Source organism: Bubalus bubalis, chromosome 20 (assembly GCF_019923935.1).
Source record: "Bubalus bubalis isolate 160015118507 breed Murrah chromosome 20, NDDB_SH_1, whole genome shotgun sequence".
Lineage (NCBI taxonomy): Eukaryota > Metazoa > Chordata > Mammalia > Artiodactyla > Bovidae > Bubalus > Bubalus bubalis.
Window position 1 is genome coordinate 48,311,914 of NC_059176.1, and position 24,933 is coordinate 48,336,846.

The 24,933-nt window shown below is 53.4% G+C and overlaps 2 protein-coding genes across 7 annotated transcripts in view; one reads left to right on the forward strand and one right to left on the reverse strand.

Annotated features, from left to right (window-relative positions):
- MAN2A2 (mannosidase alpha class 2A member 2) lies at positions 1 to 19,076 on the forward strand. 6 transcript variants are annotated; one of them, XM_044933201.1, is made up of 25 exons: positions 1 to 142; positions 443 to 936; positions 1,829 to 1,982; positions 2,526 to 2,783; positions 2,858 to 3,002; positions 5,007 to 5,178; positions 6,017 to 6,144; positions 6,358 to 6,531; positions 6,862 to 7,048; positions 9,116 to 9,293; positions 9,597 to 9,799; positions 9,987 to 10,169; positions 10,342 to 10,456; positions 10,686 to 10,753; positions 10,879 to 11,044; positions 11,534 to 11,770; positions 11,998 to 12,120; positions 12,389 to 12,503; positions 12,730 to 12,863; positions 13,039 to 13,180; positions 14,675 to 14,808; positions 15,118 to 15,192; positions 16,590 to 16,784; positions 16,996 to 17,106; positions 17,842 to 19,076. In XM_044933201.1, exons 3-25 carry the CDS (start codon positions 1,851 to 1,853, stop codon positions 17,992 to 17,994), a joined length of 3,528 nt encoding a protein of 1,175 aa, XP_044789136.1. In that variant the 5' UTR covers positions 1 to 142; positions 443 to 936; positions 1,829 to 1,850; the 3' UTR covers positions 17,995 to 19,076. The 6 variants fall into 6 exon arrangements, with proteins under 6 accessions (XP_044789136.1, XP_044789134.1, XP_044789135.1 ...); XM_044933199.1 differs by having other exon boundaries at positions 443 to 647; XM_044933200.1 differs by having other exon boundaries at positions 443 to 647; positions 1,833 to 1,982.
- HDDC3 (HD domain containing 3) overlaps positions 17,138 to 24,933 on the reverse strand; it is a 10,877-nt gene continuing 3,081 nt past the window's right edge. The window contains exon 4 of the mRNA XM_045163823.1: positions 17,138 to 17,343. Coding sequence (XP_045019758.1) covers positions 17,153 to 17,343 — 191 coding nt within the window. The 3' untranslated portion in view covers positions 17,138 to 17,152. The remainder of the gene's footprint in view (positions 17,344 to 24,933) is intronic.

The following is a 24,933-nucleotide window of genomic DNA, read 5'->3' on the forward strand; positions in this document are numbered from 1 at the left end:
GGGCCCCTCTGGGAACGATCGGAGGGCAGACGCCCGCCTTCGTCTGCGTCGCTACTTCCGCGCGGGTCGCCGGCCCCGGGGGTGTGAGGGCACGCAACGCGGCCGGCGGGGCCCAGGGCGAAGCGGAGGCCGGCCGCGGACGGTAACGCGCTGGGCGGGCGCGGACGGGGCTCCGGCTGCGGCCCCGGCCGAGGTCGGCCGTGGGCGTCAGGAGCGCGTACGGTGGTGCTTCGGGGTCGGAGGTGGCTCCGGCCCCCGAGGTGGCTCCGGCCCCCTCACCGGACAGTGGCCCTTGCGGTCCTGCGCCCGGCCGAGCCTCGGAGCGCCGCGGGCTGGGAGGGCCGGGAGAGGGCTGCGGGCAGCAGGCGGGCGGGCTGGCCAGTGGCCGAAGACCCGGCGGCAGGTGCCGGCCCCCCTCGGTGATCCCACTTTCTCTCCCCAGCTCTCCACCTCCTGTGCCCTGGACCCAGCCTACCAGGGCTAAAAATATTGCCCGGAGGCTCCTGAGCGGAATCAGATCGTGCTAAGTAGGGCACAACGCTGCCGAGGCGACAGAGCGTCTCAGCCCCAGGGTTGGAAGAAGGCTCTGGAGCGGCCGCTCCCGCCCCCGCTCGCCCGGCGGCTAGAGGTCTCTCTCAGCCCCGCAGGCAAGTGCGGGCCACGGGCGGTGGTGGAGGGCGCTGATACTCTTAAGTTGCCCCACAGCCCCGCAGCTGTGCCTGGCTTCTCCCCACCCAGGGGATCTTCGACATCCATCACCACGGGCTTACAGACCCTAAATGGTCTGTAAGCAGAGGCTGAAAGTTGCCCACTGTGGGAATTAGAACAGGGAGAGGACTTTGTAAGAAACATAAGCCGTGGCTGCTGCTTTTTTTTTTTTTTTTTAATTCATTCTGTATTCCTGAATAAGAGGAACTGTGCCAGGAAGTGTTTTTGGTGAGTACCAGTCTGATCCAAGCAGGCAGGGAGAAAGGCTTTCTTGTTAGTCTCTTGGAGCTTTGGCTGTATCTTTTAAATCAAAATAGATACCAGTTTATTCCTCTGAAATTAGAGACTCATGGCCAGGGAGCCTGGACACCTGCCTCCTTTCACTGGCTGTGTCTTTCTTGTAGGCAAGCTCTGTGGGCGGCTGGTTATAACAAGAAGTTGTATGGGTAGCTCAGGAGTCACAGCTGGAAAGTTTTGTGATCCGGTTGTTTTTTAATGGCATCCACGTGGGAGAGAGTGTCACGTCCACCCTAGGGACAGAGCTGCTACCATGACCAGGCAGGACTGCCCTCAAATGTGCTTAGTCTTACTAGTGCTTTCTGTATCTCAGCCAGGAGAATACAATCCAGGTTGGGTCCATAGCCAGTGTTAGGATTCTGTGCTTAGAAGCTTTCTTTTCTTTTTTTTTTAATGTATATCTCCCATATTTAAACAGTTTTTTAATTGAAGGATAATTGCTTTAGAGTCTTGTTGATTTCTGTCATAACAGGAATTGCTCAGTCTCTAAGTTGTGTCTGACTCTTTGCGACCCTGTGGACTGCAGCACGGCAGGCTTCCCTGTCCTTCACTATTTCCGGGAGTTTGCTCAAACTCATGTCCATTGAGTCTGTGAATCAACAGTAGTTAGCCATAAGTATACATATGTCACCTCCCTCTTGAACCTCCCTTCCAGCTGCCTCCCCATGCCACCCTGCCAGGTCGTCACAGAGCACGAGAAGCTTTTGTTTCTTTGGAGTCAGGCAAATTGGTGTCCTGCAGGAGCAGGAACTCATTGGGACATTTGGTGGAAAGACCACCACGGGATTTTTGCTTGCCGGAGCTACATCTGCTGTCCCTCCAGCCAGGTGTGTGTGGAGGCCAGTATGAAGCTGAAAAAGCAGGTGACAGTGTGTGGGGCTGCTATCTTCTGCGTGGCTGTCTTCTCGCTCTACCTCATGTTGGACCGAGTACAACATGATCCTGCTCGACACCAGAACGGTGGGAACTTCCCCCGGGTGAGTCAGTCCTGGCTGCTAACTTCTGCCTGCATAAATTATCCAGGATCAGGTTATTGCTCCAGCTGGAGAGTCATGGCAGCCCAGGTCAACAGGCAGATTTTCTAGAAAGCTGTAGGCAATGATGGCAAAAAAGAAAGGAGAGAGGAAAAAATGGCCCTGGGTACTGCTGCTCTGTCCACCTGAATTCTTGGCAGACATTGCTCGTGGATTGCAGCTTTCCCTCCCACTAAGCCCCAGTGCAGTCCTTGTCAGCAAACGGTGCTCCAGGTAGGCAACACGATTGTCGAGAATAGGCATGGGAGGTGAAATCCTTGCCATCCATAAGCTAGAGAGTGAGGATACTCCCAGCCCAAGTGGGCTGCAGTCCTCAGGAGTGATTCAAACCACACCCATTACCTTCTGGCCCTTTAGGCTCCTGGTCCTGCCTTCGATTTGGGAAGGAAGGATCATAGTCAGGCCTCAGGCAGTGAGCCGCATGCAGTGATCCTCCTTGTGACATAGGGAGCTGGGGGTGACTGCTTTCTGCTTTTTTGGGGGCAGAGTCAGATATCTGTGCTACAGAACCGCATTGAACAGCTGGAACAGCTGTTGGAGGAGAACCATGAGATCATCAGCCACATCAAAGACTCTGTGCTGGAGCTGACGGCCAACGTGGAGGGCCCACCCGCCCTGCTGCCCTACTATGTGGCCAACGGCTCCTGGGTGGTGCCGCCAGAGCCCCGGCCCAGCTTCTTCTCTATCTCCCCTCAAGACTGCCAGTTTGCTTTGGGGGGCCGCGGCCCAAAGCCAGAGCTGCAGGTAAGAGTCAGAGCCGGCAGGGACCCCCGGTGGCCGTGGCCAGGGCACTGAGCTGCTCTCCTCCTGCCTGGCAGATGCTGACTATATCAGAGGAGTTGCCGTTTGACAACGTGGATGGCGGCGTGTGGAAGCAAGGCTTCGACATTTCCTACAGCCCACACGACTGGGACTCCGAGGACCTGCAGGTGTTCGTGGTCCCCCACTCTCACAACGACCCAGGTGAGTGAGTGCCCAGCGCACCCCGGGAGCCAAGGAGAGAGCTTTCTGTCTTTTTTAAAATGTATTTGTGTGGCTGTGCTGGGTCTTGGTTGCCAGGTGAGCTTTTCTCTAGGTGTGGCAAGTGTGGGCTACCGTCCAGTTGTGGCGTGAGGGCTTCTCGTGGTGGTGGCCTCTCGTTGCAGAGCACAGGAGGCTCTAGGGCATTTGGGTTCAGTAGTTGCCCTCCCGGCTCTAGAGCGCAGGCTCAGTAGCTGTGGCACATGGGCTTAGTTGTCCCGAGGCATGTGGGATCATCCTGGACCAGAGAGCGAACCCATCTCTCCTGCATTGGCAGGCAGATTCTTTACCACTGAGACACCAGAGAAGCCCTATTTATTTTATTTTTTTAATTGGAATACAGTTGATTTACAATGTTCTGTTAGTTTCAGGGGTACCGCAAAGTGAATCATTTATACATATGTATACTCTTTCATAGATTCTTTTCTTTTATAGGTCATTTCAGAGTATTGAGTTTCCTATGCTATACAGTAGGTCCTACAGTTAGCTATCTATTTTATGTATATAGTAGTGTGTTTATGTCAATCCCAGTCTCCCAATTTATTCCTCTCCCCTCTTTCTTCTGGTAACCGTAAGTTTGTTTTATATGCCTGTGGGTCTGTTTTCTAAATAAATTCATTTGTACCATTTTTTTTAGATTCCATATATAAGCAGTATCATATGATATTTGTTTTTCTCAGTCTGACTTAACTTCACTCAGGATGACAATCTCTAGGTCCATCCAAGTTGCTGCAAATGGTATTTCTTCCATTCCTGTCTTATGGCTGAGTAATATTCCATTGTTTGTATACACCACATCCTCTTTATGCACTCCTCTGTTGACGGGCATTTAGGTTGCGTCCATGTCTTGGTTAATGTAAACAGTGCTGCACTGAACACTGAGGTGTGTGTATTTTTTCGAATTCTGGTTTTTTCCAAGTATATGCTCAGGAGTGGGATTGCTGAATCATACAACCTATATTTAGGTTTTTTTAAGGAACCTCCATACTGTTCTCCATAATGGTTGTTATGAGTTTATATTCCCACCAGCAGTGTAGAAGGGCTCCCTTTTCTCCACACTCTGTCTAGCATTTGTAGACTTTTTGATGATGGGAATTCTGACTGGTGTGAGGTGATAACCTCGTTGTAGTTTTTATTTGCATTTCTTTACTAGTTAATAGTGTTGAGTATTTTTTTCACATGCTTTTTGGCTGTCTGTATATCTTTGGAGAAATGTCTATTTAGATTTTCTGCCCCCCTTTTTTTATTGGGTTTATTTTTTGATACTGAGCTGCATGAGTTGTTTATTTTGGAAATGAATCCCTTGTTGGTTGATTTATTTGCAAATAGTTTCTTCTGTTGGTGTCTTTTTGTGTATAGTTTCCTTTACTGTGCAAACGCCTTTAAGTTTAATTAGGCCCCATTAGCTTATTTTTGTTTTGCTTTTATTTTCATTACTCTAAGAGGTGGATCAAAAAAGATGTGATTTATGTCAGGGAGTGTTCTGCCTACATTTTCCTCTAAAAGTTGTATATAGTATCTGGTCTTAGGTTTAGATCTTTAATCCGTTTTGAGTTTGTTTTGTGTATGGTGTTAGGTAATGTTCTGATTTCATTCTTTTACACGTAGCTGTCCACTTTTCCCAGCACCACTTACTGAAGAGACTGTCTAGTCTCCATTGTATATTTGTACCCCCTTTGTCATAGGTTAGGTGACCATAGGCGTGTGGGTTTATCTGTGGGCTTTCTATCCTACTCTATTGATTTCTGGGTTTGTGCTCATACCATACTGTTTTGATTACGGTAGCTTTGTAGTGTAGTCTGAAGTCAGGGGACCTGATTGCTCCAGTCCCATTTTTCTTTCTCAAGGTTGCTTTGGCTTAGGTGGGCCTTCTGGTGGCAAAGGTAAGGGAGGGACAGTTGGAGAAGATGGTGGCATCCTCAGGGGACCCTTTGTTGGCTCCCCCAGGCTGGCTCAAGACCTTTGACAAGTACTACACAGAACAGACCCAGCACATCCTCAACAACATGGTGTCTAAGCTGCAGGAGGACCCCCGGCGGCGCTTCATCTGGGCAGAAGTCTCCTTCTTCGCCAAGTGGTGGGACAACATCAGTGCCCAAAAGAGAGCAGCAGTCCGAAGGCCAGTGCCCACTGGGGAGGCAGAGGGCCCTCTGGGTCCTAGGATGGGTGTGAAGTCCTTTCCTGGAGCTGTGGGTGCCAGGGAGAGGCAAGAGGAGACGGCAGAGATGAGGTGTGGTGGTAGAGGGGCCAGGGACGAGGCAGCAGGAACAGTTTTGAGGGTCACTAGTATTAGGAAGAAAGCTGAGCACCGAAGAATTGATGCTTTTGAACTGTGGTGTTGGAGAAGACTTGAGAGTCCCTCGGACTGCAAGGAGATCCAACCAGTCCATTCTAAAGGAGATTGGTCCTGGGTGTTCTTTGGAAGGAATGATTTTAAAGCTGAAACTCCAGTACTTTGGCTACCTCATGCGAAGAGTTGACGCATTGGAAAAGACTGTGATGCTGGAAGGGATTGGGGGCAGGAGGAGAAGGGGACGACAGAGGATGAGATGGCTGGATGGCATTACCGACTCGATGGACGTGAGTTTGGGTGAACTCCGAGAGTTGGTGATGGACAGGGAGGCCTGATGTACTGCAATTCATGGGGTCGCGAAGAGTCGGACACGACTGAGCGACTGAACTGAACTGGGTATTAGGAAAAGTCACAGTAGTGTGAGCACAGGGGAGAGAAAATGGAGGGCCTGGCCCTGGAAATGCAGACCGAGTCCAGGGATGAACAGAGCCAGAATAGCTGGAGGTTGGCTGGAGGGAAAGGAGGGCACGTGTCTATTCTCGTGGTTGGTCCTGGGTTCAGGTAAACTGGCTCAGGGAGCCCAGTGCACACAGGTCCCCTCCTTGGTTGGCAGGACTGGGCAGAGGGTCTCTACCCCAGGCTGAGTGTGCGCTCTTAACTCCAGGCTGGTGGGAAACGGGCAGCTGGAGATTGCAACAGGAGGCTGGGTGATGCCGGATGAGGCCAACTCCCACTATTTTGCGTTGATTGACCAGCTCATTGAGGGCCACCAGTGGCTGGAGAAGAACCTGGGTGAGTACGGGCTCAGGAGCCGGAGTCTGCCCCTGTCACTGGGCCAGAGGACAGCAGTGGGGCTATAAGGCCTGGGGTGGGCAGAGGATGCTTCCTTTCAAGGCTGATTGCAGCAGCATGGTTGCAGGGTGATGGCAGGAGGGGCTGTGGGGCCGAGGACCCGTGGCCAGGCCCTGGGGCGTTCAGGCCTCTGACTTCTGTGCCCCTGCCCAGGTGCAACCCCGCGCTCGGGCTGGGCGGTGGACCCCTTTGGATACAGCCCTACCATGCCTTACCTGCTGCGCCGAGCCAACCTGACCAGCATGCTCATCCAGAGGGTACACTACGCCATCAAGAAGCACTTTGCCGCCAGCCACAGCCTGGAGTTCATGTGGAGGCAGACCTGGGGTAAGGCCAGGTAGGGTGGAGGGGGTCGCAGTGGTAGTTCTCCCGGGGGAAGGCCAGGGGTTTGAGAAATAAGACCCACCACTCCTTCAGAGCACTGGTGTAGACCATCAGAAGCGCTCGCCTTCAGGTTAGGTAGGGGATTGGCCACTGCGGAGCCTATCTGATCCCTGGAGGAGCCATGGGCTCCCCTGCCCTCCTTGGTCCTTACCCTGGCCAGCATATCCTCGCAGCCTTGAGTGTACCTCCTGCCTTTAGCTGGAGTAGTTACCTCCCCCGCCGGCTTCCCTGAGCCCAGCTCCACGACCTGACTCTTTGGCGTGTCTTCTGTAGACTCAGACGCCAGCACAGACATCTTCTGCCACATGATGCCTTTCTACAGCTACGATGTCCCCCATACGTGTGGCCCGGATCCGAAGATCTGCTGCCAGTTCGATTTCAAGCGCTTGCCTGGTGGGCGGATCAGTTGCCCTTGGAAGGTGCCGCCCCGGGCTATCACGGAGGCCAATGTGGCCGAGAGGTACTTGCTCCCTGCCCTGGACTGGGTGTGGTGGTGCCATTCTCCCTGTGCAGACATGTCGGGGCTGTTGCTGCAAGGCAGGCTTCAGGTTCCACGTTCATAAAATGGGGGCAGGGTCTGTTGGTGAGTTCAGGCCCACAGCCCTTGCAGTGACAATTCTTTTAGTACGTTTTCCTGAAAAACCAGAGTGGCTCTAAGGTACCACCTTTTCCAGAAGGGTTTTATTTTCCCAAATGAGCGTGTTTTCCAGTGTCCTCATAAACTAATGTTGGAGCCAGTGGACTGCCTCAGAGGCAAATGATTCTCAGATTAGTGCAGCGCCTTCCAACCTTCAGCCTGCTGTGCCTTCATTAAGCTCAGGCCTCCTGCCTTGCCTTGCAGTCAGCCAGGTTCCTCAGGCTCTGTGCACCTGGAGTCTCATTCAGATGCACATTCTGTCCTGCCCCACAGAAAACAGACCCCTTTGAGAAAATCCTTGGGGACCCCTAAAAATGTTGCTGAAATGGCTCCCCTAGGAAAAGGTGGGTTAAGAGAGAGCTAAACAATGATTCAGCCAGAACTGGACTGGCCTTAAGAATGTAACCAGTTGAACTGGTTTTTGTGTTGCAACACTCCAGTTTCCATGACATCCAAGAGGTGAAACATGTGACCAAAAGCAAAAGAAAGTAGTCTTTTGTTTCTAGAATCCAAAAATCTAAATGCTGCTTCCAAGTAAAACCCTTGGGCTTTTAAGGCACACTTTTTCTTGGAGCAGCAGCTGTGATCTAAGGCTAGGCAAGGTTTACAGAGCAAGTCATGGGAGATAGCCTCATTTTCTCCTTTAAAAGGCTTACAGGGCTGATAAATTAGGGGAAGGTGGTATTTGAGGAGTCCTTCCTTGAGAACAAGATGGCAAAGAACAAACTGGACCAAGTACATTAGTGGCTGGTTGAAGTGTGACACACGTGACATGCCACTCACCAGGCTTGTCTAAAAAGAGAGCGGTGTTAACGCAACAGGGCTGTTTTTCTATTGATTAGATTAGTGATTGGGATGAAAAAGAAAATGACATGTTTATATATAGTTACTACTATGTGCCAGGCACTGTTTAAGTGTGTAACAAATATCAATTCAGTTCATTTTAAATCTCACAGTACTGTGATAGTGGGCACTGATGATAGGCAGTTTCCTCATTTGGTGGAAACGGAGGCCCAGAGAGGTTCAGTAAGTTGCCCGAGGCTGCACAGCTGGTGCACGCACAGCTGGCGTTGGCGCCATCCGGACCCCGGGTCTGGGCTCTTCACTCGGGGCTGTGCCGCATCACTGACTGGTGACAAAGTAAAGCTGGAGTGTCAGATCCCAGAAGATCTCAAGAGGTTGAAATGTGGGCTGAATCCAACCAGATAAGACTTCTGTTAACATTAGATATAACTGTAAGGTTCTACTCTTAGCGTCCGTAAACAGGATAGGAAAGTTCAGGATGAGAAAAGGTCTTGCTGGGCCACATGCACAGAAAACATGATCCCTAACGTCAGCACGGTGGGGTGAGCGTGAGGGCTGCCAAACACGCCTGTGTGAACACATGGCCACTCTGGCCATACCGGGAGTGTGGCCTGCCTTCCCCTGGACGTGCGTGGTCAGTGCTGGGCCCTGCACTCCGGGTTCCTGGCTGATGGGCTACTCAGAGACCTGCCAGTGAGTGGATTCCCAGCTGCTCTGTAGGAACTAGACAGACAGAAGAGTGGGGATGGAAGAGCAGGGATTGCAGAGCCTGCTGAGGAAGCCCAGGGGAACACTCACACATCTTGATTGTCTGAGGGACCGACATGGGCATGGAGGACTGACTTGTTCTGTGCAGCGTCCAGGGCAGAACTGGAGCCCCGGGAACTGAGGCCCTGCCTCGGGAAGAACTCTCTAGTTGCCCAGAGAACCCTGGGCTCCCTGGGGCTGGGTTTCCCACCCACGAGCCGAGTGAGTCCGTGACAGGGGTGTATGAGGGGGCGCCTCTCGGGCGGGCGCCTCTTGGGCTGGCTCGCCTCAGGATCTGGGTGAGGCTCCGCGTGAGCCGGTTCCCCTCCCCACCCGCAGGGCAGGCCTGCTCCTGGACCAGTACAGGAAGAAGTCCCGGCTCTTCCGGAGCAACGTGCTCCTGGTGCCGCTGGGCGATGACTTCCGCTACGACAAGCCCCAGGAGTGGGACGCCCAGTTCTTCAACTACCAGCGGCTCTTCGACTTCCTCAACAGCAAGCCTGACCTCCACGTGCAGGTGTGAAGGGACACTGAGCTGGGGAGGGGGCCTCGGCGGGGCTGCAGCCCAGCCCTTCCTGTGAGGTCTCCTGCTCCCCAATACCACTCCAGAGCAGGGGTACATTCGCAATTCTTGGGTGTGTTTTTCCTTTTTTGTCACAATTCTTTCCCAGGCTCCCCAGCTTCTGTGAGGTCCAGGCCAGGTCCAGGGACTACCCTCTGCATAGACCAGATTGCTCCCCCTCACCCCCAGCTGTGGCACGGGGAGCCAGAATTCCCAGAAGACTCGAGCTGATGGAAGGGGGTTTTGGGGTCCCCACAGGCCCAGTTTGGCACCCTCTCCGACTATTTTGACGCTCTATACAAGAGGACAGGGGTGGAGCCGGGGGTCCGGCCTCCAGGTTTCCCTGTGCTGAGCGGGGATTTCTTCTCCTACGCGGACCGGGAGGACCACTACTGGACAGGCTATTACACTTCACGGCCTTTCTACAAGAACCTGGACCGCGTCCTGGAAGCACACCTGCGGTGAGACGCCGCTTCCAGGCTGGAGGGAGAAGGGTTCAAGGAGGGGCTGGATTGGCTGAACAGGGACATGAAGGGCATGGAGACCAGGACACAGAGAAGGGGAGGAAGGAAGAGGCGTGGGGCTTGCAGAGCGGGGGTGGGCCCAGGTGAGCTGTGTGGCAGGAGGCCGACTTGTCTGTCTGGGCAGGGGCGCAGAGATCCTGTACAGCCTGGCTGTGGCTCACGCCCGCCGCGCTGGACTGGCCAGCCAGTTCCCGCTCTCGAACTTTGCCCTTCTGACGGACGCTCGGCGCACGCTGGGGCTCTTCCAGCACCACGACGCCATCACAGGCACCGCCAAGGAGGCCGTTGTGGTGGACTATGGGGTCAGGTGGGAGTCCCCTCCTCTTCCCCACCCACTCTGTGCCGCTGCCCACCATCCCCAATATGAGGATGCACCGGGTGGTCCGTGGGCTGGCCTGCTGGGGGCTCGCCCTGCCGGCCGGTGGACAGTCTCTCAGTGGTCACCTCTCCCCTGGTCCCTCTCCTGCCCGCCCTCCCAGGCTTCTGCGCTCCCTTGTCAGCCTGAAGCAGGTCATCATGAATGCAGCTCACTACCTGGTGCTGGGGGACAAGAAGGCCTACCACTTTGACCCAGAGGTGCCCTTCCTGCAGATGGTGAGCCCCGCTCCTGCGTCTGCCTGCGGGGACCTCTGGTGTGCGGGCCTGGGCCGAGAGCTGTGGTGCAAGGGCCTTGCTCTTCTTTTCCCTCCCCGTCCTGGGGTGAAAAATCCCTGCCCAGCACAGCCGCTGGTCCCCATCAGGACAGGTTGGGGCCTGGGGAGGCAAGTCTCTGAGTCAGGTTGAGCCATGCGATGGTTCTCCCCTCCCCCTGACTTAATTCCAGGATGACACCCGCTTAAATCATGATGCCCTTCCAGAGCGCACAGTGATCCAGCTGGAATCCTCACCCAGGTGAGCCTGGCTCTCCACCCCTCCCAGCTGCCGCCGCACTCTGAGGGACTCCTGGCCTGGCCGTGTTCCTCCTCCCGTTCCCCCAGAGCAGGGGCCTCCTGGGTGAGCCTGCCTTCTGCTCACAGGTATGTGGTGCTGTTCAACCCATTGGAGCAGGAGCGGCTCAGCGTGGTGTCCCTGCTGGTGAGCTCACCCCGGGTACGTGTGCTTTCGGAGGAGGGTCAGCCCCTGGCCGTGCAGATCAGCGCACACTGGAGCTCTGCCACCGACATGGTCCCTGACGTCTATCAGGTGAGGGGGGCTCGGCACGTGGGGCCCTGCCACAGCCCTCTCTGCTGATCCTCGGCCTCTCCCCGGGGCCTCAGACTGTCTCTTGACACTGGCTTCCCAACCTCCTGCTCACAGCCTTCTTACTCCTCATGTTGGGGGCTGGTGTCTTGAGGAGAGGAGTTGCCTGGAGTTTGGTCACTCCTGGGGTTTGGGTCTGTCCTTGAAAGGAAGGTAACGTTTGCTGTAGTGTGACAGTAGGAAGGACATGGTTACGTTGTCCCATTATTCATTCATTCAGCAGATTTTTCTTGAAATCTTAACGTGTGGTTACCATTTCATGGTTTTCCGAGTATCATTGGAGACTCATGAAAGTCTTGATGAGGTGCAAGTCGCCTCACCTGCCCTTTGAGAGGTGACAAAGTCCCCCCCAGTGGGTGCAGGATTTGCTTGGGCTCTTAGGCCAGGACCCCAGGCCCATGTCCGAGGCCATCAGCCCTCCCGTGCCCGCAGGTGTCTGTGCCTGTCCGCCTGCCAGCGCTGGGTCTTGGCGTGCTGCAGCTGCAGCAGGGCCTGGACGGGCCCCGCACGCTGCCCTCCTCCGTGCGCGTCTACCTACACGGGCGGCCGCTGTCCGTCAGCAGGAATGAGGCATTCCCTCTCCGTGTCATTGACTCGGGCACCAGTGACTTCGCCCTCAGCAACCGCTACATGCAGGTCTGGTTCTCAGGCCTTACCGGGCTCCTCAAGGTAAAGGGCCAGGGGCTGGGCGCTGGAGCGGGTCACGCGAGCTGCCTCCGGCCCGTGAGCGCTGCCACCTGGCTGGCGGTGGACCTGGGAGGGGGCAGTGCCGGCCCCGAGCCAACAGCACAGGGAAGCCGCGCTGGGCTCCTTGGGGAGGTTCGTCCGTGCCTTCCCAGGGGGCAGGCCTGATGTGCTGGTGTGGGGCCAGGGGTCAGGGCTGTGTTTCTTGGCAGAGCGTCCGAAGGGTGGATGAGGAGCAGGAACAGCGGGTGGACATGGAGTTCCTCGTCTATGGCACCCGCTCGTCCAAAGACAAGAGTGGAGCCTACCTCTTTCTGCCTGACGGCGAGGCCAAGGTACCCTGAGGACACCCCACAAACCCCAGGGGGCCCTGGGAGGCTTCACGAGCAGCAGGCATGAGGAGGGGCACGGGCCTTCCTCGCCTCACCCACTGCCCCTGTGGGGGGCAGGGGTCTGAGGAGCGCCACGCGGGGCTTGGGCCTGGCTCGGCCGGGGTCTCAGCCCAGAGCCTGCTGGCAACAAGTCCTGCTGCTTGACGCCAGCCGGCTCCTCCCTGTTTTGCTCTTGTGCTGGGGATTCAGCTGCCCCCTGCTCTTTCCCCAGCCCTACGTCCCCAGGGACCCACCCGTGCTGCGAGTCACAGAAGGCCCTTTCTTCTCAGAGGTGGTTGCCTGCTACGAGCATGTTCACCAGGTGGTCCGGCTGTATAACCTGCCTGGTGAGCCCCGCAGACGGGGAGTGTGGGGAGGAAGGTGTGGCTCCATGGGCTGTGACGCGCTCTTGCTCCTGCCCGCTGTCTGTGTCTGTTCGCACATCTGTCCCCAGAAAGCACGTTGTTTAGCTTTCTTGGAGTAGAGCTTGGCCGCAAGTGCTGGGACTCCCCTGGGGCACCCTCTCTGGCTGTGGCTCACTCCACTCAGCCTCTCTCTTTGTCCTGCACCCAGGGGTGGAGGGGCTGTCCCTGGATGTGTCGTCCTTGGTGGACATCCGGGACTATGTCAACAAGGAGCTGGCCCTGCGCATTCGCACGGACATCAACAGCCAGGGCATCTTCTTCACGGACCTCAACGGCTTTCAGGTGACCCCTCAGGCCTGGGGCCCAGAGACCCCGCGGAGCGCAGAGCTTGACAGTGTTTACTGGCTGCATCACAGGCCCTGGCGGGCGATCTGCTCTGATAGAGAAGGAGGAATCGGAGCGTGATGGGGGCCCAAAGGGGGCCGGGACGCCCCTGATCGGCTGGCCTCGCCCGCAGGTGCAGCCCCGACGGTATCTGAAGAAGCTGCCCCTGCAGGCCAACTTCTACCCCATGCCCATCATGGCCTACCTCCAGGATGCCCAGAACCGCCTCACGCTGCACACGGCCCAGGCCCTGGGCGTCTCCAGCCTCCACGATGGTGAGTGCGGAGCAGGTGCTGTGTGTGTGTGTGGTGGGACGGGTGTAGAGGGCAAGCTTGAGAAGCCCATCCCTGCCCCCGAGGCCTGTCCCCTCGTGGGCCTCTCCCTCTCCCGGTCAGCCACAGGCCCAGTGGGGGATGACAGGAAGGCAGCTGCCTGCTGTTGCCCCCTCTCCCCGCTGCCGGCAGCTGTTGGGGTGATGGGAGGGGGTGGCCTGTTGGATCCCCTCCAGAAGCAGCAGGCAGTGAGGGGGATCGTCAGCTGAAGTGGGTGTGTGCCTTCTCCTGGGAGGGCCAGGGTAGGTACAGGCGGAACAGTGTGGGGTTAGGATGAATTATTCAGCAGAAGAGAAGAATGTGTCCTGTCTTTCTGCTAGCCGTCATTAAAAGACAATGACCAAAAAGAGAGAAGGGCGGTCTCGAGAATCAGAAGGAGGACCTGAGAGGACCGACCTGGAGCTGGCCACCCAGGCAGTGCAGGCGGCTCCTGTGTCCTTGGGTGAAGCGAACAGTCGGCACTTGGGGCCTTCCAAGGCCGTCAGGCTGGCCGCCTTTGGGCTGGAACGTTTGGCAGGGCTGAGCCAAGGGGGGCTGAGCCAGGGGTGCCCGATCCAGGCTCTGCGGGGCCCGCAGCGAGCATGGTGGGGACCTGGCCCCCTGCTGGAAGGCCTGCTGCCCCTTTGCCCGTGGTCACCCAGTTGTAAGACTCCTCACTCAGCCGAGTGTCCCGCCTCAGTCCCCCTGCCCTTTCAGAAAACGGTGCGCTCACAGTGGCGGTTTTACATGCAAGGGATCTGTTTTAGGATTGGGGGTGTCTTTCTGTGGTTGCTCAGGGTAAAAACCAAGGAGGCACAGAAGTTAGGAAGGGGATACGGGAGGACGGGTAGAGCTCTGTATGGGCTCCCCTCAAGAGAGTCTTGAAAAAAAAGGTGCTGGAAAAAAATCCTCGTTCCCACATATGTACACTTTGAGCCCCTCCCCCAGGCATATTTTTAAAGGAAAGGAGAGGTGGTCGATCACCTGCTGTTTGACTGTCCTCTCGCTCCCTCCTTTGACGGATGTGGTGGACAGAGTTGGGGTCTGTCCTGCGTAGAACCACGGTGGGAAGCATGTGTTCTAGTCACAACAAAATCTGCCCAACCTGACAAAGCCTGGCCCGGGTAAGGGTCTCTGCAGCAGCTTCCCCTGGCGGTTGATAGGGTTTTGTGGTTGCTGCTTACTTTGTTGTATGTAGGCAGCCCAGAGACGGGTCCCTGCCTGGGCACCCAGACCGGCCCTACTCCTGAGCCACGGAACACACGGGCAGCGAGCCGCCAGGGTCACAGCCCTTCCCTCGGCCCCGTCCAGCTCCCAGTTTCTTGGCTGCTTTGTTCCCTGAATGACTCACCTTCCAGCCAGGCTTTCCCCTTGGGCCTTGGGTGGGCTGCTTCCAGAGGCTGGCATCTGCTTGGGGTCGAGGGAGGCAGGCCGGGGGCTCACAGTGAACTCCCCCAGGCCAGCTAGAGGTGATCTTGGACCGGAGACTGATGCAGGACGACAACCGGGGCCTCGGCCAAGGCCTCAAGGACAACAAGAGAACCTGCAACCACTTCCGCCTCCTGTTGGAACGGCGAACCCCAGGCAGGGAGGTGAGTTCTGGGCCTCCCCCCAGGACCCAGGTCAGGCTAGGCCCACGGGTGGCCCTGGGTTCCAGCCCCGGCCTGGGAGCCTCCTTGAGGCGCGCAGATGTAGCCAGAGTAGGGCCTGATCCCGGGTCAGCGGGAAATGAGTCTGACGCTCTGCTGCTCCATCTCACGCAGCCTGGCACCTCCCTCTCCACAGCTCCCTATTGTCTGTGCCTCCTCGTGCTCATCTCTCACCTTCCCACCCGCCCCTGTGTCCTCTTCCCCTCTTTGTTGCTGCCCCAATCATCTCACGGCTTTCTTTGCCCCCACCAGCCTGGCTTTTTCTCCAAACTGGCAGCCATGTTTAGGGGCTTGATCTTTCACAGCAGCAGGAACAGGAACCGAGAGGTAAGGGCCAGTGATGCGGTGTCAAACTAGCCTTAGTGATGTGTAGCTGGAGTTGGAATCCCTGGTGGCAGAGCCTGCTGCCCGATCCCCCATCTGGGGCTTGGTCACTCACTCGTCAAATAGCTGCTGGGCTCTCGCTGTGCTGTGAGGGCTGAGAGGGCAGCAAATGCATACGATACTGACTCTGCACTCTAGGAATTGACTCGTGAGTAGGGGTGGGGAATGAGCTGTGTGTGTGCAAATTAAAAGTAGAAAATGGGTATGTCCCCGGGTCCTGAGGAATGAGAGAACATAGTGGAATCCAGGACAGCTTCCTGGAGGAGGTGTCATCCATGAGCATCTCTGATGAGTGGGGGTCTGCCCTACACATTTGAACCAAGGCACAGGGTGGGAGGCAAGAAAGAATGTGAAGGGTAAGAGCCGTGAATTCACCCAGTTGGATCAGAGCCACCTGTCCGGTGTGACAGCCACTAGCCATGTGTGGCCATTTAAATGTGTTCAAAACTAAGTATAATCGCAGGTTCAGTTCTTCATTCAGACTAGTCATATTCCAAGGGGTGCCTGCTGTGCCAGTGCAGATGTAGCGCATTTCCATGGCTGCAGAAAGTCCTGGGGCCAGCGCGGGCTGCCATGGAGGCTGGTTCGGGGCAGACAGAACAGGCCTGGAGTGCCTGGTGAAGACTTTGGACTTCCTCCTGGAGGCCAGTAGGCACCTGAGCTGAAGGAATGCTGTTCAGACTGTGCTCGAGGCATATCACTCCCGCAGTGGGGGCCCGGGAGGGTCTTCAGGATGGCTGCTCCGAGGCTGTTGGCGCCGGAAGCAGTGTCGCTGGCTTGAACTGAGCCCTGGGAGGGAGGAACTGGAGGTGGCTGTGAGGCCCAGCCGAGGGGTAGTGGAGGTCGTGTCTGAGGGAAGGGTGAGATTTGGACAACAGGAAAGAGACGCTAAGAACATGAATTTAGAAAGCTGGCTCGGGCCTGTGAGTGTGACGTCCCTGTCAGCTGACCAAGGAGTGGAGACCGCTGGGTTCAAGCATCAGGGTGGGTCAAGCTTGAAACTGGGGTCGCCCCAGAGGCTTTCTGCATCAGAGGCCCAGCCTCCATGGTGAAGTGTCCATCTGTCTGTCTTCCCTTCTCCTCCCTACTCTGAGAATCTCCATGGTAGGAGACATTGCTGATGGGAGCATGAGGAAGCAAAAAGCCCCCAGAGTTAGAGCTGCGGTGGCCTAGTGAGGTCACCCGTCCTAAGCTGTGTGAGGCAGGAAGCGACTGTGCTTGAAGGGTTCTGGAGTCAGGCACCCCATGTACCCAGACATGTCAGGGACGCTCTCTGCAAAGGAGCGTCCTCCCGCTCCCTCGGTGCCGTGTCCTCAGCCAGACCTCGGCCCGTCCTGCAGGTCCGCGAGGGCGCCTCTGCAAGCTTCCCGTCCCTCCTCAGCCACCTGACCTCCATGTACCTGAACACCCCTGTGCTCGCCCTGCCCGTGGCCAGGAGGCAGGCCCCCGGCCCCGCTCTGCGCTCTTTTCACCCTCTGGCCTCCTCACTGCCCTGTGACTTCCACCTGCTCAACCTGCGGACGCTCCAGGCCGAGGTGAGTGTCCGGTTCAGCGCTGGATCTTCTGAGTGGACCTTGCCTCTCCTCATCCAGACTCCTCTCCATCCAACCCTACCTTCCTGGCAGAGGTGCTGCCCTACCTGTGAGCCCTGCAGAGACCCCTCCCCGCCCCCACACCCGCACGCATGCCCCCACACCCATACACACGTGCGCACACACATGCACTGCCCCGTGTGTCTGTTACCAGGAGGATGGCTTGCCCTCGGCAGAAACCGCGCTCCTCTTACACCGCAAGGGTTTTGACTGTGGCCTTGAGGCCAAGAACTTGGGTTTCAACTGCACCACCAGCCAAGGCAAGGTGAGCAGGGCCCCGGTGTGGGAAGGGAGCAGAGGGCAGGGAAACATCACCAGGCACAGTGGGCACAGAGCTCACTGAGACAGGCAGCCAGTGGGGAGGTGGGCAGGGTTAATGCTGGGACTTCATGGAGAGAAGGGGGAGAAGCTGGTGACATGTTTTCAAAGCCTCTGAGGCCTGGCAGGGGCCAGTTCCAGACGAGGTGTCCAGGTAGACAGCTTTGGTTCCACGTGTATGAACCTGCGTTAAACAAACAGAAACACCAGGAGTTAAAAACCAAAAGCCATCATACCCTAGTCATTGTTTAAGCCAGCAAAGACTAGCACTGATCAATGCGTCTGCATGCTGGTGCCAGTGATTCAGAGGTAAATCAAGACATGGTCCCTGCTGGGACTCCCCTGGCAGTCCAGTGGTTAGGTCTCAGCACTTTCCCTCCTGTGGGCCAGGTTCAACCCCTGGTTGGGAAACTAAGATCCTGCAAAGCCTCGCACGGTGTGGGAAGAAAAAGAAAAGATAAAGTCCTTGTTGTCAGAGACCGCACAGCTCAGTGCAGCAGTTCCCACCCTGAGGTCCACAGAGGGGTTCCAGGGTTCCGCAGACTGAGTGCATGTGTAGGTGCTTGCTGTGTGCGGAGGGGCCCGTGCTGAAGTGAGGGTCACACAGGTCACCCAGAGGAAGAGCAGCAGCACGTGGCTGGTCAGCTCCCAGCACTGCCCTGCGCCTTCTCCCTCCCCACAGGTGGCCCTGGGCAGCCTCTTCCATGGCCTGGATGTGGTTTTCCTGCAGCCAACCTCCTTGACCCTGCTGTACCCTCTGGCCTCGCCCTCCAATAGCACTGATGTCTACGTGGAGCCCATGGAGATCTCCACCTTCCGCCTCCGCTTGGGCTAGGTCTCCTTGTGGCCCGAAGGAAAGATTCATCCATGGAGACTGGCCTCTTCACATGAGATCGGGTTGGACAAGCCACACCCGGTATCCTGTCCCGATCTACCTCTCAGAACCACGACAGACTGGGCTCTGCCCTCATTTTCCCTTTATTGTTGCTTCTGTGCAGGGGGGCAGCCCGCAGGCCCAGTGTTGGGTGGATAGGTAGGGCAGCGCCGCTGAGGTGCAGCAGTGAAGGCCCTTGCTCATAGGGGCCAGTGCCGGCCTCTGCTTTGGGGGGGTGTGTGTCCACTTCATGGGGCACCGGCTCAGGCACCCACCCTCTCCCCCAAATGGGATGGAAGAGAAGCAGGGAGGCTGAGTGGGCCACAGCCCGGCGTCAGGCTCACAGTGGGCAGCAGCTGACTCTAGGGGAGTCCCGTAGTTGTGTAAGGACACATGTTCTGATGTGACGAGCAGGAGCGGAGCAACACCAGGAGGAGGGGCTGGGGACCAAGGGGTAGCCATGGGGTGGAGGAGTAGAAGGAATGGCTGTTTGTGTGACGGCTCCTTTCTGAAGTGCTCCCTGACCCGCACGCCCTGGCCAGGGGCTGCCGTGTGGCAGGAAGGACTCATGACTGTCATGGCTGCAGGGCATGGGACACGTCAGGTACCAAAACCCCCATCTCAGACTGGGCACTTGGTCTGCGTGTTGATTTGTGGGGTGAGGGAGGGGCCACCCCGCTTGACTCCTCTTTGGTTCCTGCACGCTGTCTACCGCTCTCCCCAGGAGCCGCTTCCTATCACAGGGGCATTTGATCCAGCACATATCCTTTCCCTGGAAAGAAAGTGAAGCTTCCAACTTGAGAAGGCTTTCAACATCATCCTTGCAGGCCTGAAGCTTCTCCTTGCACATCCTTCTACAGAAGTCTTTGCGGGGAACTAGGAAGACATAGACTAAATTAGGAGGCACCGTGGCTGCTTGTCAGCTTTCATTGCAGCTTCGATTATTAGAGAAAAATTTATGATAGTCTCTACAGATGCTGAAACAACATTTGGTAAAATTTAAAATCTATCCCTTATTAAACAATATTTGGTAAAATTTAAAATCCATCCCTTGTTAAACTCTTAGTAAGTTAAAGATTAGGAAGAAACATCCTAACCTAGATAAGGGTGTCTCCATCTGAAACCCACAGTCAGTGGCATTCTAAAGACCCAACCACCACAGACATTCCCAGTAAAGTCAGAGATTCGCCAAGGCCATACAGTTACTTAGCCGTGTTCTGGCACTACTAACCCCTGCAGTGTGGCAGATAGGAGCGGTGAGCAAAAGTTCCAAAATAGCCATCCAGTACAATCTGAGAGGATCAACTCAAGACCTTAATAGAGCATTCAGTATGTCGACTCAAACGATGCATGTTACATTTCTGTAAAGATTCTGGTTTTCTGCAGATCATCCCATAAATTCGATGCATTCCAGTGAGATTAGATACTTTTTGGAATTTGACAGGTTCCAAAATTGTCAACATCTGTTGGATCATAGAAAAAGCAAGAGAATTCCAGAAAAACATCTGCTTCATTGACTACGCTAAAATCTTTGACTGCGTGGATCACAACAAACTGTGGAAAATTCTTAAAGAGATGGGAATACCAGACCACCTTACCTGCCTCCTAAGAAACCTGTATGAAGGTCAAGAAACAACAGTTAGAACCAGACATGGAACAATGGACTGGTTTAAAAATGGGTATATATTGTCACCCTGCTTATTTAACTTACATACAGAATACATCATGCAAAATGCCGGGCTGGATGGAGCACAAGCTGGAATCAAGATTTCTGGGAGAAATGTGAGTAACCTCAGATATGCAGATGACACCACCCTTATGGCAGAAAGGGAAGAGGAAGTAAAGAGCCTCTTGACAGGTGAAAGAGGAGAGTGAAAAAGCTGGCTTAAAACTCAGCATTCAAAAAACTAAGATCATGGTATCTAGCCCCATTGCTTCATGGGAAATAGATGGGGAAACAATGGAAACAGTGACAGACTTTATTTTCTTGGGCTCCAAAATCACCGTGGATGGTGACTGCAGCCATGAAATTAAAAGATGCTTGCTTCTTGGAAAAAAAAGCTATGACAAACCTGGTCAGCGTATTAAAAAGCAGAGATATTACTTTGCTGACAAAGGTCCATATAGTCAAAGCTATGGTTTTTCCAGCAGTCACTTATGAATTGTGAGAGTTGGACCATAAAGAAGGCTAAGCGCTGAAGAATTGATGCTTTTGAACTGTGATATTGGAGAAAACTCGTGAGAGTTCCCTGGACAGCAGGGAGATCAAACCAGTCAATCCTAAAGGAAATCAAACCTTGAATATTCTTTGGAAGGACTGATGCTGAAGCTCCAATACTTTGGCCACCTGATGCAAAGAGCTGATTCATTGGAAAAGACCCTAATGCTAGGAAAGATTGAAGGCAAGAGAAGGGGATGACAGAGGTTGAGATGGTTGAATGGTATCACTGATTCAATGGACGTGAGTTTGAGCAAGCTCTGGGAGATGGTGAAGGACAGGGAAGCCTGACATGCTGCAGTCCATGGGGTCGCAAAGAGTCGGATATGACTTAGCGACTGAACGACAACAGCGTTCATTTGGAAGAGTAAATGTGTGAGACTACTAAAAATTCTGAATGAGCAGAGGGTGGGTGGGGCAGTGGTGCTGGGTAAAAGGCACTAGATTTCCCCGGGGGGCTCTGGGGTAGGATCAGACTGCTGGAACCAAAGGGAGAGCCCAGCATCAGACCCAGGTGTAAGGGACTCAGTACAGGATAGAGGAGTATTTTAAGTGGGAAAAACGATGGGTTATTTAATAAAGACTACGATAACTGCCTGTCTATTAAAACAGGAGCTCTCTACCTCACAGTTTACACAAAAAGCAGCACCAGAGGGGAAAAACAAAAAATTGAACTCCAGAATTACTGAGGAAAATATAGGATATTTTTATATTTCAGTGTGGAAAGGTCTTTTCTGAACAGAAAGCTTGAAAGCTATAAGGGAAAACATAAACAGATTTTACCACCAAAAATATGTGTAAAGTTTGTTTATGATGGAAACCACCAAGTTAAAACACAAATGACTGGGAGGAAGTATTTGCAGCACTTCAAAACTTGGTGTGTACAATCACTTCGGGAGAATAACTTGCTTTGAGTTCCTTAGAGCAAGTCATGGGGCCTACTAAGCAGTGACCAGCTGAGTTGTTCTGGGTCACCCAGGGTCATTGCTGCCAGGCCAGGCCACGTGGCATCCTGTCTGTGTCACAGTGAAAGAATGAAGATTATCAGAGAATGTGACACATTCTCTGTGTCACACAAAGAATGAAGTGCTGAGCACAGTGCCTGGTACATTTAATACAGTGAAGTCTCTCAGTCGTGTCCAACTCTTTGCGACCCCGTGGACTGTGGCCCACCAGGCTCCTCCATCCATGGGCTTTTCCAGGCAAGAGTACTGGAGTGGGTTGCCATTTCCTTCTCCAGGAGATCTTCCCAACCAAGGGATTGAACCTGGGTCTCCTGCATTGTAGGCAGACACTTCACTGTCTGAGCCACCAGGGAAGTGCTCAGTAAATATGAGCTACAATCATGTTCATTAAGGATGCTAAGCAATTACATTATAGCTGGTGTTATTTACTAGTATAACTTGTAATCCGGTTTTAAGGGAGAACCTGTGAACCCCCTAGGAAATTAGTAAAATAAAGGCTATTCTCTTTGGAGGTATTAGATGTGCAAAGGTTATTCATCTGCCAGGGACTGAAGTGTTCATTCCTACATGCTGGCCTCTTAGAACCCCATAAGGCAGCATTGCTCAAGGTGTGGTCCACAATCCCCAGAATTACTCGTTGAAAGTCAAGCTGCCCGGCCTGTGCTGGCCAGGGCTGCTCCTTCAGCTGGCACACTGGAGGGGCATCTGTACAGCAGAGCCACGGGTCCCCGAGACTGACTGGTGACAAGAACAAGAAACAAAACCCTCCCTCAGCGCACAGGAGGAGAAACAGATTCCTTGGCACAGCCTGTTGAACCAATCTCTGGGAGGAGGGACCAAAGAATCCACACTTAAACAAACTCCCAGGTGAGTCTGCTGCACTTATAACTTGAAAAAGGGCCTGCTCTTTTAAGGCTAGCAGTAACCCTTTCCCATGGAGCTCTGGCCCTGAGGCCTCACAATTCTGAGGGTTACATCAAAACCAGAACCAGATCCCTAATGTATACTTGAGGAAGTATTTGCAATTCAGGAAGGTGGATTACTTGTGCTTGATTGAAATTTTTTTAATATACTTTTCAGCTTCCATTTTTTAAAGGATACTAAATTTTACACATACTTTGATCCCATTTGTTTAAAGTATTACTGCTGTATGGACTCAACTGTACCATCTTTGTTCTGACAGATTTCCCTTTATGGTATGTGGTAGAAAAAAATGATGCCTCTTTTGCCCTTTGTAGTAGAATGCACATTTCCAGTTCAGAAATAGTTAAAATATGTATGTAAGTAGTCCAGTTTATAAAATGTGATGTTCAGAATACAACAGCCTTGTTAGAAACCGTGGGATTAAGAGTTGGTCTCTTTGCTAGGTTAGATTAATACCTGGACTTCGCTGGTGGTCCAGTGGTTAAAACTTGTGCTTCCACTGCAAGGGGTCCAGGTTTGATCCCTGGTCAGGGAGCCAAGATCCTGTGTGCCATGTAGCACGACAGGAAAAAAGATCAATGCCTGGAATTATGAATGTAAGGGCATTAACCCATAAATCATACTCTGGAATTGGAAAGAACTTGGAGATCATTGTGTCAATATAATTTGATAACCTAATGTTTAACTTCTAGTTAATATTTCTCAGTGTTTTATTTTTAAAAAAATTAACCAGGGACCTTAGGAGTAAGGGAGAATTTGGGAGGAAAGATAGCCCCGGGGGCAGATACCATTTACCCATGAGCCTGCTTTCAATGTAGGATCCTCTGTTAAGGAATACGGGATTTCTCTTCAATTACAAACATGTATGATGTCCCAGAAAGGCATGTAGAGCTCATTTAGTCCAACCCTCTCATTTTACAAATAAGCTGAGACCCACAGAAGTTACATGAACTCCCCCATGCCAGTGGCAGAGCCAATTCAGTGTTCTTTCCAGTATACAATATTGATGCCAGACTATTACATGAATCCATTTTCAGTTAAATAAAACACATTAAAAAAAAAACAACAACAGAGCCAGGACATGAGAGAAACAACTTCAATCACCGGCAATGGATAGGATTCTATTCCTCTCTAACTCTCTACCCATGGAGAACCATTCTGTTTCCAGGAAGAAAGGAGGACTAATGTGGCCAGCTGGAACCATGATGAGAACAGCTGACTTCCCGGGTCCCCCCTGCACAGGGTGGGCAGGCCACACTGCACTCTGATTCGGCTTGCCTAGGGGATGAGTATAACCTGTGTGGAGAGAGTGACATCCTTACCCTGAAATTCACCTGCGTACCACACTGTCTGTCACTGTGTTTAACTAATGATGCCCATGCACTCAGGAAGGAAATCATAGTGTGAGTGGTAGGAATGAGGCTTCCCATCCCAAAGAGAGATTTTTGAACTAAATTTTTGCTTTTCCCTAACAAAAAAATGTGTACAAAGAATAAACACTTCGAGGAGCAACTCTCACAGGAAAAAAGCATGATAGAGGACAGACTAGATCCTTCTTCACACCAAGCTTCAATTTTACTTAGGGTCAGAGGGAAATTGATTATAACAGTTGCCAGGACCAAGTGATTCTGCAACGAGTGTCCATCCATTTTTGGCTCCTGATTTAGACCTTGCTAGTGGAGAACAAACTTGAACTGAAAGAACTCTGAAATTAGGTAGAGTAGGCACAAGAAACAGTGACAGACTTTATTTTCCTGGGCTCCAATATCACTGTGGATGGTGACTGCAGTCATGAAATTAAAAGGTGCTCTTTGGAAGAAAAGCTATGACAAACCTAGACAGCATATTAAAAAGTAGAGACATTACTTGGCCAACCAAGGTTCATATAGTTAAAGCTATGGTTTTTTCAGTAGTCATGTACGAATGTGAGAGTTGGACCATAAAGAAGGCTGGGCGCCAAAGAATTGATGCTTTTCAACAGTGGTGTTGGAGAAGACTCTTGAGAGTCCCTTGGACTGCAAGGAGATCAAACCAGTCAATCCTAAAGGAAATCAATCCTGAATATTCATTGGATTGATGTTGAAGCTGAAGCTCCAATACTTTCGCCACCTCATGCAAAAAGCTGACTCATTGAATAAGACCCTGATGCTGGGAAAGATTGAAAGGAGGAGGAGAAGGGGACGACAGAGGAGGAGATGGATGGCATCACCAGCTCAATGGACATGAGTTTGAGCAAGCTCCGGGAGATGGTGAAGGACAGGGATGCCTAGCAGGCTGCAGTCCGTGGAGTTGCAAAGGCATCTGAGACTAAGCGACTGAACAACAACGAGGCACAGGAAGCCTATGTGGGGGTAGGAATGAGGCTTCCTTGGCATTTGGAACACGACAGGGTTGAAGATGGAAGCAACAGCATTCAGCATGGAGGCCTGAGAAGCTCAGTGATGGAGGAAAGACAGGTTTCCTTTGTCAGAATGCCTGGGGATGTGCATTCAAACTGCATGAGTAGACACTTGTCCTACTGCCCCCTGAACTAGTGCCTCAGAATGCTAAATATTAAAAATGTAAAAGCATAGTCATACTTAAAAGGCAAACTTCTTTGACTAAGAATGGAGAGAACAGCTATAGCCATGAACAGAAGATCAGGTCATGCAGATCCAGAGAAATGGAGTCCAGTTAAGGACAGATCCTTGGAGGGGCCAGGAATCTCTGTTGACCTAATTCCAGGCCAGAATTAAAATTGTTTTTGTTTTGGCTATGCTGCAAGGTTTATGGGATTTTTAGTTCCCCAACCAG

Bases quoted from the DNA above. Each gene is read 5' to 3' on its own strand.
- MAN2A2 (XM_025271762.2), top strand. From the start codon at position 1,671: ATGCCACCCTGCCAGGTCGTCACAGAGCACGAGAAGCTTTTGTTTCTT. The intron at 10,170-10,341 runs GTGGGAGTCCCC...CCGCCCTCCCAG, and splicing joins GTGGTGGACTATGGGGTCAG to GCTTCTGCGCTCCCTTGTCA. The intron at 16,785-16,995 runs GTGAGTGTCCGG...GTCTGTTACCAG, and splicing joins TGCGGACGCTCCAGGCCGAG to GAGGATGGCTTGCCCTCGGC.